General features: G+C 36.4%; 1 protein-coding gene across 8 annotated transcripts in view; it reads left to right on the top strand.

Annotated features, from left to right (window-relative positions):
- Positions 1-14428, top strand: part of DOP1A (DOP1 leucine zipper like protein A) — a 113473-nt gene that overhangs the window by 35834 nt on the left and 63211 nt on the right. For all 8 annotated transcript variants that reach the window (XR_004676627.1, XR_004676628.1, XM_034991090.1 and 5 more), the window contains exons 2-3: positions 7339-7529; positions 10530-10711. Coding sequence is in view for 6 of the 8 variants with exons in the window: in XM_034991090.1 (XP_034846981.1) it covers positions 7392-7529; positions 10530-10711 (320 nt within the window). In the remaining 2 variants the exon portion in view is untranslated. The remainder of the gene's footprint in view (positions 1-7338; positions 7530-10529; positions 10712-14428) is intronic.

The raw sequence follows: 14428 nt of genomic DNA on the forward strand, positions 1-14428 counted from the left end.
TCTGTATATTAATTATGTATTCTGTGACTTTACAGATTTCATATTTCAGTTCTAATAGTTTTTTGGTAGAGTCATTATGGTTTTTTATATATAGTATCATGTCATCTGCAAATACTAAAAGTTTTACTTCTTCCTTACCAATTTGATGCCTTTTATTTCTTTTTCTTATCTGATTGCTGCAGGTAGGATTTCTAGTGCTGTGTTGAATAAAGGTGATAAGAGGTAATATCCTGTCTTGTTCTTGTTCTTCTTAGAGGAAAAGCTTTTACCTTTTCACCACTGAGTATGATGTTAGCTGTGGGTTTTTCACATATGGCTTTTATTTTGTTGAGGTATGTTCTCTCTGAACCTACTTTATTGAGAATTTTGATCATGAATAGATGTTATCCTTTATCAGATGCTTTTTCTTCATCTATTGTGATGACCATATGGTGTTTATCCTTCCTCTCAATGTGATATACACATTGATTGTTTTGCAAATATTGAATCACCCTTGCAGCCCTGAAATAAATCCCACTTGATCATAGTGAATGACATTTTTAATGTATTGTTGGATTCAGTTTGTTGATAATTTTTGCATCTTTATGTTCATCAGAGATACCTGTAATTCTCTTTCTTGTAGTGTCTTTATCTGATTTTAGCATCAGCGTAATGTTGGCCTCATAGAATGAATTGTTAGCTTTCCTTCCTCTTCTAATTTTTTGGAATAGTTTGAGAAGAATAGGTATTACCTCTTTATTAAATGTTTGGTAGCATTCACTTGTGAAGCTGTCTGGTCCGGACATTTGTTTGTTGGGAGTTTTTTTATTACTGATTCAGTTTCATTACTAGTAATTGGTCTGTTCAAATTTTCTCTTTCTTCCTGATTCAGTTTTGGGAGGTGATATAATTCTAGGTTGTCCAATTTGTGGACATATAATTTTTTCATAATATTTTCCTATAACACCTTGTAGTTCTGTAGTGTTGGTTATTTCTTTTCTTTAATTTCTGATTTTGAGTCCCCCATTTTTTTTTTTTTTTTTTTTTTAATGAGTCTGGCTAAATGTTTGTCAGTTGTTGATCTTTTCAGAGAACCAGCTCCCGGTTTCATTTATCTGTTCTTTTGGGGTTTTTTTGTTTTTGTTTTTGTTTTTTGGTTTTTATTTTGTTTATTTTTGCTCTAATCTTTATTGTTTCCTTCCTTCTTCTGGTTTTGGGTTTTGTTTGTTCTTCTTTTTCTAACTCCTTTTTTTAAAAAGATTAATTTATATATTAGAGCACATGAGCAGGGGGAGTGGCAGAGGGAGAGGGAGAGAGAATCTCAGGAGATTTCCCGATGAGCACAGAGCCTGATGCAGGGCTCGATCTCACAACCCTGAGATATGACCTGAGCTGAAACCAAGAGTCAGACACTCAACTAACTGAGCCACCCAGGTGCCCCTTATTTTTCTAACTCCTTTAGGTGTAAGGTTAGGTTGTTTGAGATTTTTCTTACTTCTCCAGGTAGGCCTGTATTTCTATAAGCTTCCCTCTTGGAACTACTTTTGTTGCATCCCAAAGATTTTGGACCATTGTGTTTTCATTTTCATTTGTCTCCATGGTTTTTTTTTATTTTCTCTTTGATTTCTTGGTTGTCCCATTCATTATTCAGTAGCATGTTATTTAACCTCCATGTTTGTGCTCTTTCCAGATTTTTTCCTTGCAGTTGATTTCTAGTTTCATAGTATTGTGGTCAAAAATGGTGCATGGTGGGGCACCTGGGTGGCTCAGTCATTAAGCGTCTGCCTTCGGCTCAGGTCGTGATCCCGGGGTCCTGGGATCGAGTCCCATGTCAGGCTCCCTGCTCAGCAGGAAGCCTGCTTCTCCCTCTCCCACTGCCCCTGCTTGTGTTCTCTCGCTATCTCTCTCTGTCAAATAAATAAAATCTTTAAAAAAAAAAAATGGTGCATGGCATGACTTCATTCTTTTTGATTTTTTGAGACTTGTTTTATGCCCTAATATGTGGTCTCTTCTGGAGAATGTTCCATGTGCACTTGAAACAAATGTGTATTCTGGTGTTTTAGGATGGAATGTTTTGAATATATCCATTAGATCCATCTTGTCCAATGTGTCCTTCAAAACCACTGTTTCCTTGTTGATTTCCTTTTTGGATGATCTATCCATTGATGTAAATGAGATATTAAAGTTTCCTACTGTTACTCTATTACTATCAATTACTTTCTTTAAGTTTGTTATTACCTGCTTTATGTATTTGGGTACTCCCGTGTTGGATGCATAAATATTTACAATTGTTATATCTTCCTGTTGGATTATTCCTTTTTTTTTTTTTTAAGATTTTATTTACTTATTCGACAGAGAGAGAGGGTGGGGGGGTGGGGCACCCACAAGTAGGCACAGTGGCAGACAGAGGGAGAGGAAGAAACAGGCTCCCTGCTAAGCAGAGAGCCTGAATGAGGGGCTCGATCCCAGGACCCTGGGATCATGACCTGAGCCAAAGGCCGACACTTAACCAACTGAGATACCCAGGCGCCCCTGGATTATTCCTTTTATGACTATATAGTGTTTTCCTTTGTCTCTTGTTACAGCCTTTGTTTAAAGTCTGTTTTGCCCAATCTAAATATTTTTACCCACTTTCTTTTCATTTCATTCGCATGATAAACGCTTTTCTATCCTGTCACTTTCAATCTGCGTGTGTCTTTAGGTCTGAAATGACTCTCTTGTAGGCAGTATATAGATGGGTGTTGCTTTTTTACCCCTTCTGTCACCCTATTCCTTTATTGGAGTGTTTAGTCTATTTACATTCAAAGTAATTATTGATAGGTATGTATTTATTGCTGTTTTGTTGCTTGTTTTATGGTCTTTTTGTAGTTCTTCTCTGTTCCTTTCTTCTCTTGCTCTTTTTGCTCATGGTTTGTTGGCTTCCTGTAGTGATATACTTGGATTTCTTTCTATTTAATTTTTGCATATCTATTACCAGTTTTTGACTTGTGGTTACCATTAGGTTTGTATATAATATCTTATGCATATAGCAGTCTAAATTAAGCTGATGATCGCTTAAGTTTGAACGCAGTCCTTACTCCTCTCTTATGTTTTAAGTATATGATGTCATCCTTTTATTTTGTGAATCCCTTGACTGATTCTTATTGATATACTTATTTTTGTGGCTTTTGTATTTCCTACTTATTCCTGTTTATGGTCTTTCCTTTCTACTCATAGAGTCCCCTTTAGTATTTCTTATAGGGCTGGTTTAGTGGTTATGAATTCCTTTAACCTTCGTTTGGGAAACTATTTATTTCTCCTTCTATTCTAAATGATGGCCTTGCTGGATAGTCTATTCCTGGCTGCAGTTTTTTTCTTTCAGCACTTTGAATATATCATGCTCATCGTCTTCTGGCCTGCAATATTTCTGCTAAAAAAATCAGCTGATTGCCTTATGGGGTTCCCTTGTATGTAACTGTTTTCATTTCTCTTGCTGCTTTTAAAATTCCCTCTTTAAGTCACTACTATTTGTCACTTTAATTACTATGTGTCTTGGTGTGGACCTCCTTGGGTGGATTTTGTTGGGGATTCTCTGTGCCTCCTGAATCTCAATTTCTGTTTCCTTTCCCCAGATTCAGGAAGTTTTCAGCTCATATTTCTTCAAATACATTTTCTGCTTCCCTTTTCTCTCTCTTCTCTTCTCTTCTTCTGGGATCCTTATAATGCAAATGTTATTACACTTCATGGTGTCACTGAGTTACTTAAGTCTATTTTCACTTTTTATTATTTCTCTTTTGCTCAGCTTGAGTGCTTTCCATTACTCTGTCATCTAGGTCACCGATCCATTCTTCTGCTTCCTTTAGTCTACTATTCCATCTAGTGTATTTTTTTTTTTCCCCAGTTATTGAGTTCTTCATCTCTAATTGGTTCTTTATGGTTTTTGGCTCTTTGTTAAGGGTCTCATGAGGTCCTCCACTCTTTTCTTAATAATCTAGTGAGTATCTCTATGACCATTACTTTAAATTCTTTATCAGGCATGTTACTTACCTCTGTTTGGTTTAGCTCTCACTGTGATTTTGTCCTGTTCTTTCATTTGGGATATATTCCTCTGTCTCATTTTGTCTAATTCTGTGTCTAATTTATGTAGTAGGAAAGTTAGCTACGTCTTCTGCTCTTGAAAGTAGTGGCTTATGAAGAGGGCCTGTAGTGCCTGGTAGTGCATTGTTCTCTGTTGACTGGAACATGGTGCTTCAGGGGTGTCTCCTGTGTGTGTTGCATGTGCTGTTGTGACTGAGCTGCTTTTGCCTTCTGTCCATTCATCTGCTGTGGCTCTCCGCCTGTTGTGGGCAGGATTTGATCCTTTTGTTGTTAGTGAGCCTGTCTGTGGCCACCTTGGGCTTAACTTGAGTCAGAACAAATGTTTGCCAGAGATATGGTAGCACAGAGCTGTAGGAGAACATGAGGGCAGGGTGTGAGGTGTCAGCAAGGTTGGCAGCAACAGAAGGAGACCTGCAGCTGTTGGGAACAGAGGCACATGGGTTGGAGGGGACTGACCCACAGAAGCATGTGGGGGCGGGTCAGGTGGTTTTAGCAAGGTTTGCCCGGGTCTGCTGTGGGAGAAAATCTGGAGTGGGGTTCTGGCTGGTTGGGGTGTGTCTGCAGGAGAACAGGTGGGCAGGAGGCACTATTAGTAAGTTAGGTAGTAAGTGTTGGTACCCCACTGGTTCCTGCAGGTGTCTTTGTGTTTATGCTGGTGGGTGGGGGAGAGCAATGGTGCCTGCCAGCTCCTTTGTTCCTGGAGAAGTCTCCCAAAGATCCCTGCCCCTCCAGCACTTGCTTTGAGGTTAGTAAGCAAATCTCCCTCCCAGATACCCAGGCTTTTTTCAAACTGCTGCTTCTATGCTGTATCTCACTGGGGCTGTTTGTTGTGCTGTCTCTTTAAGGCTGGGTACTCAGTTTCCTCTCACCCTCGCTGTTCTCTCACAAGCCGCCTGATTTTTAAAGGACCAGGTTTTAAGCCCCGCTGATTGTAAGAACTCACAAAATTTGACCCCTCTGGTTTTCAAAGGCAAATATGGTGATTCATCTACCCCATGCAGGCTCCCTGGTGTGAGTCTGTTTGTCTCCTCTCTCAGGCCTGGGGTGTTCTTCCCTCCCAAGGAGAGTCCATGGATCCATTTAGCTCTCAACCTGTCACCACCCTTCCTACCTTCTTTGATATGGCCTCTTCTCTACACTTAGCTGTGGAAAGTTTGTTCTGCCAGTCTTCAGGTCATTTTTTTGAGTTATTTACATTGATGTGGCTATTATCTAGTTGTATCTGTGGGACAAAGTGAGCTTAGAGTTCTCTCACTCTGCCATCTTCCCTAGACGTCTCCTCTTTTCCTTTCTTGATGATATCCTTTGAAGCAGAAAGGTTTTTCATTTTGATGAAGTCCAGTTTATTTTTTTGTCATTACTTGTGATGTCTTCTTTAGTGTTATTTCTAAGAAGACTGCCTACAAAAACTTACTCCTGTATTTATTCTAAGATTTTTATAGCTGTTACATTTGGATCTATCATCCATTTTGAGTTGATTTTCATGTAGATATGAGGAAGGAGTCAACATCTTTATTTTACATGTGGTTTTCTTTTTTTTTTTTTTAAGATTTTATTTATGTGACAGACAGTGAGAGAGGGAACACAAGCAGTGGGAGAGGGAGAAGCAAGCTTCCTGCTGAGCAGGGAGCCCAGTGTGAGGCTCGATCCCAGGACCCTGGGATCATGACCTGAGCCTAAGGCAGACACTTAACGACTGAGCCACCCAGCACCCCTACATGTGGTTTTCCAGTTATCCTAAAACCATTTGTTGAAGAGACTATTTTTACCTTTCATTTAATCATGTTGGCGTCCTCTTAGACCCTCCTCCACATCCATCAATCTAGCTCTAAAGAAAGGTACAGCATTAGTTGAAACTCCTTCTGTCTGATTTTGTATCCAGGAAATTCTTAGATATATTCAAAGTCCTTTCAATAGATTAGATATATTGAAAGTCCTATAGGATACCAAAAAAGTGGAGGAGAAACCACATTGGGTTTTAGGTTGAGCGTAAGTTAAATCCTTATTACTACTCTGTTAGTTATCTAGTGCTGTATAAGAAATTTACCCCCAAAGTCAGGGGCCTAAGTCAGCGCGATTTATGTAGGTCATGAATTTGAGAGACTTAGTTATGTAGTTCAGCTCAGAATCTTTCATGAAGTCACAGTCAGTATGTTGGTACTGCCATCAGATCAAGGCATGCTTGGAAATGGAAGACCTGTGTCTAAAATGGCTCACTCATATGGCTGTTGGCAGAAAGCAGTAGTCCTTACCATGGGAACCTCTCCATAGGGCTCCTTTAAGTTCCTTTAAGTGTTCTCATCATGTGGCAACTGGCTTTCCCCAGAGCTAATGATTTTAGACAGGGTAAGGGAGGAAGCTGAAGTGCTTTTATGACCTGGTCTTAGCCATTACGCATTGTCACTTCTGCCTTGCTATTTTTGTCAGAACTGAGTCACCAGATCCACCCCAAGGGGCTGCAGGGTTTGGAACCACTTTTTAAAATTAATATCGAAGAATGTGTGAACATGTTTTGTTTTTTTTTTAAAGATTTCATTTATTTATTTATTTGAGAGAGAGAGAGAGAGAGAGAAACAGCATGAGAGGGGATAGGGTCAGAGGGAGAAGCAGGCTCCCCACTGAGCCGGGAGCCCGATGTGGTACTCGATCCCAGGAGTCCGGGATCATGACCTGAGCCGAAGGCACTCGCTTGACCAACTGAGCCACCCAGGCGCCCATGTGTGAACATGTTTTAAACTACCATATGTATTTGTCTTTTTTATTAAAAGTAAGGTTTAATTCTGAAAAGCTAATGTTCCTTTATACTATATGCTCATTTGTTGCCTAATAAAATGAGATGATTTCCAAGTAATTAATATTTTTTCTTTTCTTTTTCTTTTTTTTTTTTTTTTTTTTGCATGTCCTTGATGTTTCCAGTCCAACCACTTTTAGTGTATCTTAGTATCAGTACAAAGCAGAGGAGTATGTCTATCACAAATGTCATACCAGAAAATATAAGAAAAATAAATGATTTCTAAACTGAAATAAGTACCAAAATGTTTCCTATTTTCTATCCCTTTGTTCTCATAGCCATTTTCCCGTCCCTGGGAAGGAGCATATGAGTAGTTCCCTTTGAAGCTCTCTTTGAGTACTTCATGACTCTATATACTAGCTGACCAGTTTTGACCACTTTGAACTCAAGAAACATTTTAAAGTTAGCCAGTAGTTTTGTAGCAAGAGCATATGAGCCTGTTTTAATACTTTACTTTGTAACTTTGGTTCCTTCTGCAAACTTTTTTATAGGTAATGATTTTACATGACTTTGGAACTGGTCTCTAGTGGGACGCTGTGGGAGGATGAACACAGAAGAGCTAGAATTACTGAGTGACTCCAAATACAGAAACTATGTAGCTGCAATAGACAAAGCACTAAAGAATTTTGAATATTCCAGTGAATGGGCAGATTTGATATCAGCACTTGGAAAACTTAATAAGGTATGTCCATTTTACTCATTTCATAAAAAGTAAAAATCAGAAATCTGAGTTTATACTTACTGGATTTCTCTAAAGGTTGAAGTAAAGAATTGTAAAAACATAACAAAAGCTCAGAATTACTTTTGGTACTGCTATTTTACTTCATGAGTTGCCTACCTATATAGCCAGGCATATTTTTGTGGCCAAAACAACAACAGTACTTGAAAAATATAGTTATTCCATCATTGCTATTAAAAACACAAGACTAGGAAGCAAATATGCTAACTCCCGAGGGCTAACAAATTTCTGTAATTGATTATCAGATACGGTTCTGCAGTTCCTGACAGCAAAATTAAAAACTGTGTGTAGAATGTAGTAACTTCTCTGTCCTTTGTAAATGTCGTACATGTAGCAGTAAGGAAAATTTTGTATCCAGGAAATTCTTAGATATATTCAGTACTTTTTACAAAAGTGTCAAGTAGTCACTTAGGCCTTGGAGGTTCACCTTGAGTATTTCCCCTTAACATGTCTGGTTTTAATCCCCTGTTATAGTGGCATTATGAATCAACTCATAGTTTTAAATTTTAATGCTGTTTTTTGTTTGTTTCTTAGATCAAATTTTTCTCACCTCACACCTATAGTTTTGGAGGGTTTTTGTTTTTTGTTTTTTTGTTTTGTTTTGTTTAACAGTTGTTCTTGAATTGGGATGCTTTTAAATATTAAATGGAGTGGAGAAGATAGGAAATGAGAGCTCTCCTGGTAACTTTTAACATCAAACAGCTGAGCATACAATTATTAGTAAAGAAATTGTCTTAAAATACTTTCCAAGGACACTACTGTTCAACCTCATACATACTATGCGTAATTACTTTTGTATCTTCAAAAAAAAATAAAAACTTTCATTTTTAATGTGCCAAGGACTTATTGTAAAATTAGATGCACAAACTTCTGTTTGACATGTTAACTTCTAACATTTATCATTTGTGGTTTGATAAATTCTCAGATTTTTTACAGTAGCCTCAAGAAATTGCATTCAAAAATATGAATATGCTTAAAAGTATTTAGGTTCTTTTTTGTTCTGAAGAGTCTCTTTCTGAAAACTTACTAGGAACTATGTTTAAAAGTAATTTATTAAATTGTGGAAATTAATATACATAACTGATTACATAATCAATATTTATAAAAACATTTTACTGTATCCAGATAATACAAAGTAGGATATGCAAGTCATTGAAAAAACTTACTTTAAGTTGAGAAACAGGCAAGGATTGTATGTTCTATATGTAATATAAATTTGTTGACCATAGTCTAAATACATGTTTTAATATAAAATTTTATTGTTTATTAATATACTTAATTTTTACCTCATTTATATAAGTTTTTCAACTTCAAAATACTTTTAGAAAATGGTGCCATATTTTACTTTTTAAATTTTATTTGGTATTGATAGAATTTTTTTATGAAAACATTTTGTGTTACAGATCATTAAGTTTTCTGCAGAAGTAATTATACTTGTCCTTAAAATATATGTAAATATTGGAGTACCTAACTGGCTCAGTTGAAAGAGCATATGACTCTTGATCTCAGGGTCTTGAGTTTGAGCCCCCACGTTGGGTGTGGAGATTACTAAAAAGATAAATTAAAAATATGTAAATATTGACTCTTGGCTACTGTGTTTAAAATTCAAATTAATATTTTGGAAATGGAAGCAGCTAGTTGAAAAATATTTTTTAAGGGCTATATTCTTACTGGTATTTTGCCTTTAATTTGCTTTTCATTTATAGATTTAATTTTATTTACATTCATTACATCCAACTTAAAACTGAATTAAAAGCTTGTAGTGGGAAGAACATTGAAAATGGTATATCTAAGTGGACCTCAGCTAGAGCCTGCGGCTTTTTTATAAACTGGAAAATCTAGTCCTGACTTTTCTACTGCACTGCCTTTGGCAGGTCATTTTATATATTTTATTATTTTTATTATTTTTATTTTTTGGTCATCTTATATATTTTAACTTCAGTTCTTTGTTTTGTAAAATAAAGGACTTCTTTTATATTTCTTCGAAATTCCAATTCTAGCATATTTTACTGTTTTCATTCTGAGTTTATTTTGTAATTTTCTATCAGCACTTTACTATAATACTTTGAAGAACTTAGTTATAACTTCTTTTTTTTACTTAAATAGCTAATCTCCTTTGGGTGGTTTGTAAAATAGAATCTTCTATAAATTCTACCTTATTATCTCTAAAGAAATGTTATGTTTGAATAAATACAGTTGTATTTGGTCCACTTGGGAAATTAAGTTAGTAAAAACAAATGGGCAATTATAATCTTAAGTAGATTCTTTTAAGCATTAGAATTCCTTGCTGTCATATGATATACTAAAGCAATGGTTGTCCCTCTTCCCAACTACATTATTTATGTTGAGATCTGTTTTCCTTCATATCTTTCAAACAGTGTATCAGAAATAGATTGTAGGATAACTGTCATTAAAGATTTGCAAAAATTAGGGCGCCTTGGTGGCTCAGTTGGTTAAGCAACTGCCTTCAGCTCAGATCATGATCCTGGAGTCCCTGGATCGAGTCCCGCATTGGGCTCCCTGCTCAGCAGGGAGTCTGCTTTTCCCTCTCCCGCTCCCCCCTTTTGTGCTCTCTCTCTCTCTCATTCTCTCTCAAATAAATAAATAAAATCTTTAAAAAAAAAAAAAAGATTTGCAAAAATTAAATCATTGCCTCTCTTCTGAACAAATTTGGCAAAATATTATGATTTTTTTAATAAAAATATTTCTGTTAACATGTAGTGGGTTTTTTTCACAAAATAATTTTTTTACATCCTCAGTTTTAATTTTAAATATGGCATATACTGATAGATATAACTGACTAAGACAAGAATTGTTAGGCACCCTTTATAATTTTTTAGAGTGTAAAGAAGTCCCATAGGATTTTTGATAATTCTGTGCTAGAAAATGGAAATAAAAGATAAAATTTGTTTTTCTCAACTGAATTAAAATGTTTTCTTCAAGGTTTTACAAAATAATGCAAAGTACCAAGTAGTACCCAAAAAGCTGACCATAGGCAAACGCCTAGCTCAATGCCTACATCCAGCATTACCAGGTGGAGTTCATCGAAAGGCACTTGAAACATATGAAATTATCTTCAAAATCATTGGACCTAAGAGACTTGCCAAAGATCTTTTTTTATACAGGTAAGAATTATTATTTATGTATAAATAAAAAACATTTTTAACTGTTTTATGTTTTGTGCAGTAAAAGCTAAAATATTGAAAACTCCTTAATGGAAGTTTTTAGATATCAATGTCAAATATTTCTATAGTGAAGTGCTTCAGAAAAATTTAGGATATTCCTTAATGTAAGATTTTTTTCTTCTATGTCATTTATGAAAAGTTTTTGTTTAAAATTGTTGAGACTACACTACTTTCTGCCTTTTTAAACTTGAGGACTACACTGAGAAAAAATAAGATACCTTTATCTCTCAGCAGCTTTCAATGTAGTTGACTGTCTTTACCTGCAAAAGTCTTTTTCTGTTGGTTTATATTCTGCAGTTTACTTTCTCAGTCTTCATATGGAGATATGGAATTTCTTAAAGCTTGCTTAGTCTCACGTTTTCACTTTATATTCTTTTGTTGGGTGAGCTTATCCACACCTGTGGTGTATCCTTTAAGTGCGGACTCCCAACTTGGTATCACCAGTGTTGGCTTCTGCTTTAAACTTCTGGCTTACTTGTCATCTCTGTGTGGTTCTATAAAAGCAACTGGAAGCTGTTGGAAGCTCACCCTCTTCCAACCTAACCTCATTTTCTATAAACCCAGCCTTCTGCGAGTGCACTAAAGTTCAGTAAATGGCACCATTTTCCACTCATTTATACAAGCCTGAAATCCAAGGGTTACACTTAGTATCTTGTTTTCTTTGCCCATATTCTTCTTCCTCCCATGAACAGTCTGTCACCAAGAGTTTTGTTTCTTAGTGGTAAAGAACAGAAGTTTTAGAATCAAAATGGTCTGTGTTTACCACTCACCGGCTCTGTGATCTTGGATCATTTTCTTCACCTCTCTGTGCATATTCTCATTTGCAAAATGAGAATAAGATTACCAGTTTCACAGGATTGTTAGTAGAATTAAAAATGTAAACACGTATAAAGTACTTAGAACAATGCAGCATATGAGAAGTGCTCAATAAATGTTAGCTATTGTTCTGATAGATGTTCCAGTACATCTACTTCTTTCCATCCTCACTGGCAGCATCTGCTGTAATGTCACTGGCCTCCTAACATGCACATAATATTGTTCTTATCCTTTTATACCCTTTTCTCTACACAGTACCAGAGTAAACTTTTTAATACATTAAATAGATGTCATTCTCCTGCTAAAAACCTCCATTGACTTCTTCCGTTTACTTAAAAGTAAAATTCAAAGTCCTTACTATGGCTTCTAAAGTTTTATATACTTTGGCCCTGCCTGTCTCAATTACGTCCAGCTCCTACCACTTTCCACCCAATGTACTCCATTCTGTGACACAGGTCTCTTTGTTTACTCTTCCTCATTTTTTTGTTTGTTTCCCTCACCCTGTCATGCTATAATCCAGGTCTCTGATTAAATATCAAATCTCGGGGTGCCTGGGTGGCTTAGTCGTTAAGCATCTGCCTTTGGCTCAGGTCGTGATCCCAGGGTCCTAGGATCGAGCCACGCATCGGGCTCCCTGCTTGGCAGGAAGCCTACTTCTCCCTCCCCCCCCCACCCCCCCGCTTGTGTTCCCTCTCTTGCTGTCTCTCTCTTTGTCATTAATAGGTAAATAAATAAAGAGCAAATCAGAGAAAACTTGCCTAGTTACCCTATCTGTAAGAGCCTTTCCTCTACATCTTTGTCATTAGTACCCTGTAGTTTTACTGTGATGTATTTAGAGGGAGGTATCTTTTTATTTATCCTGGTTGGGATTCATTGGGATTTTTAACTCTGTGAATCAGTAACTTTCATCAATTCTGAATCTCTTCAAATTGCCTTTACTCCATCTGTTCTCTCTCCCACTTTTGGAACTATGTGTAAGCATGTGTTAGATCTTCTCACTCTGGCTTCCACATCTCTTATCCTCTCTTCCTTGTTTTCAAACCTCTTCTCTGTGTTGCATTCTGGGTAATTTCCTCCTCCCAGCTTCCAGATCACTAATTCTCTCTCTTTTTTCATATATATGTGAAATTTTTTCTCATCCTTATTGAGATGTAGTTGGCATACAACATTGTATAAGTTTAAGGTGTACTACATATTTGATATATGTATATACTGTGAAATGATTACCATAAGTTTAGTTAACACATCCATCATAACCTCAGTTAGGATTTTTTTTCTTACAATGAAAACTTTTAAGGTCTACTCTCTTAGCAACTTTCAAATACACTATTGTTAACTGTAGTTACCATCCTGTACCTTATATGCCCAGAACTTATTTATCTTGTAACTGAAATTTGTACCTTTGCCTACCTTCACCCACTTCTCCCCACCCACCCCAGGCAACCACCATTCTCTTCTCTGTTTTTATGCATTTGGTTTTCTTAGATTCCATATTTAAGTGAGATCATATAATATTTGTTTTTCTCTTATTTATTTCACTTAGCATAATGCCCTCGAGGTCCATCCATATTGTCACAAAAACAAGTTTCTTTTTTTAATGACCAATTAATACTCCAGGGAGAGAGTGTGTGTGTGTGTACATACACATGCACAAGCACATGTGACAGTTTATCTGTTCATATGTCAATGGATAGAAGTTGTTTCCATGTCTTGGCTATTGTAAATAATGCTGCAGTAAACATGGAGTGCAGATACCTCTTCATGGTCATGATTTCATTTCCTTTAGATATATATCCAGAAGTGAGACTTCTGGATCATATTGTAGTTCTATTTTTAATTTTTTGAAGGACCTCCATACTATTTTCCATAATTACTGTACCAGTTTGCATTCCCTCCAACAGCATACAAGGGTTCTCTTCACATCCTTGCCAGCATTTTGTCATCTCTTGTCTTTTTGATAATAGCCTTTCTAACAGTTGAGAGGTGATACCCCATTGTGTTTTTGATATGCATTTCCCTGGTGATTAATGATGTTGAGCACCTTTTCATGTACTTATTGGCCATTCCAATATCTTCTTTGGAAAAATGTTCAGGTCCTTTGCCTGTTTTTTAATTGGATTATTTGACGCTTTTTGCTATTAAGTCACATGAGTCCCTTAAATTAGTTTTGGATATTTATTTTTTATCAGATAATGTGGTTTGCAAATATTTTCTCTCATTCTATAGATTACCTTTTCATTTTATTGATCACCTTTTACTGTGCAGTAGCTTTTTAGTTGAATATAGTCCCAGTTGTTCATTTTTGCTTTTGTTGCTTGTGCGTTAGATTTCATATCTAAAAAATCAATGCCAAGACCAATGTCAGGAAGCTCCTATGTTTCCTTCTAAGAGTTTTATGGTTTCTGGCCTTATATTTAAATCTCTACTCCATTTCGAGTTAACTTTTGTATGTGGCATAAGGTAGGGGTCTAGTTTCATTCTTTTGCCTATGCATATCCACTTTCCCTCTTTCACTCTTGATGTTGGTACCTCAGACCTTATTTTTTTCCTTTGATCAATCTTGTCGTGGGTTTATCAGTTTTGTTAGTCTTTTTAAAAACAAACTTTTAGGGGCACTACGGTGGCTTAGTTAAGCAACCCACTCTTGTTTTTGCCTCAGGTCATGATCTCAGGGTCATGGAATGGAGCCCCATGTCTGACTCCATGCTCAGTGCAGAGTCTGCTTGTTTCTCTCCCCCCCACCACCATCTCTCTCTCTCTCAAATAAATAAATAAAATCTTTGAAAATAAATAAATAAAAATAGAAACAAACTTGGGACACCTGGGTGGCTCAGTTGGTTA

Source organism: Mirounga leonina, unplaced genomic scaffold, assembly GCF_011800145.1.
Source record: "Mirounga leonina isolate KUSES-001 unplaced genomic scaffold, KU_Mleo_1.0 Mir_53, whole genome shotgun sequence".
Lineage (NCBI taxonomy): Eukaryota > Metazoa > Chordata > Mammalia > Carnivora > Phocidae > Mirounga > Mirounga leonina.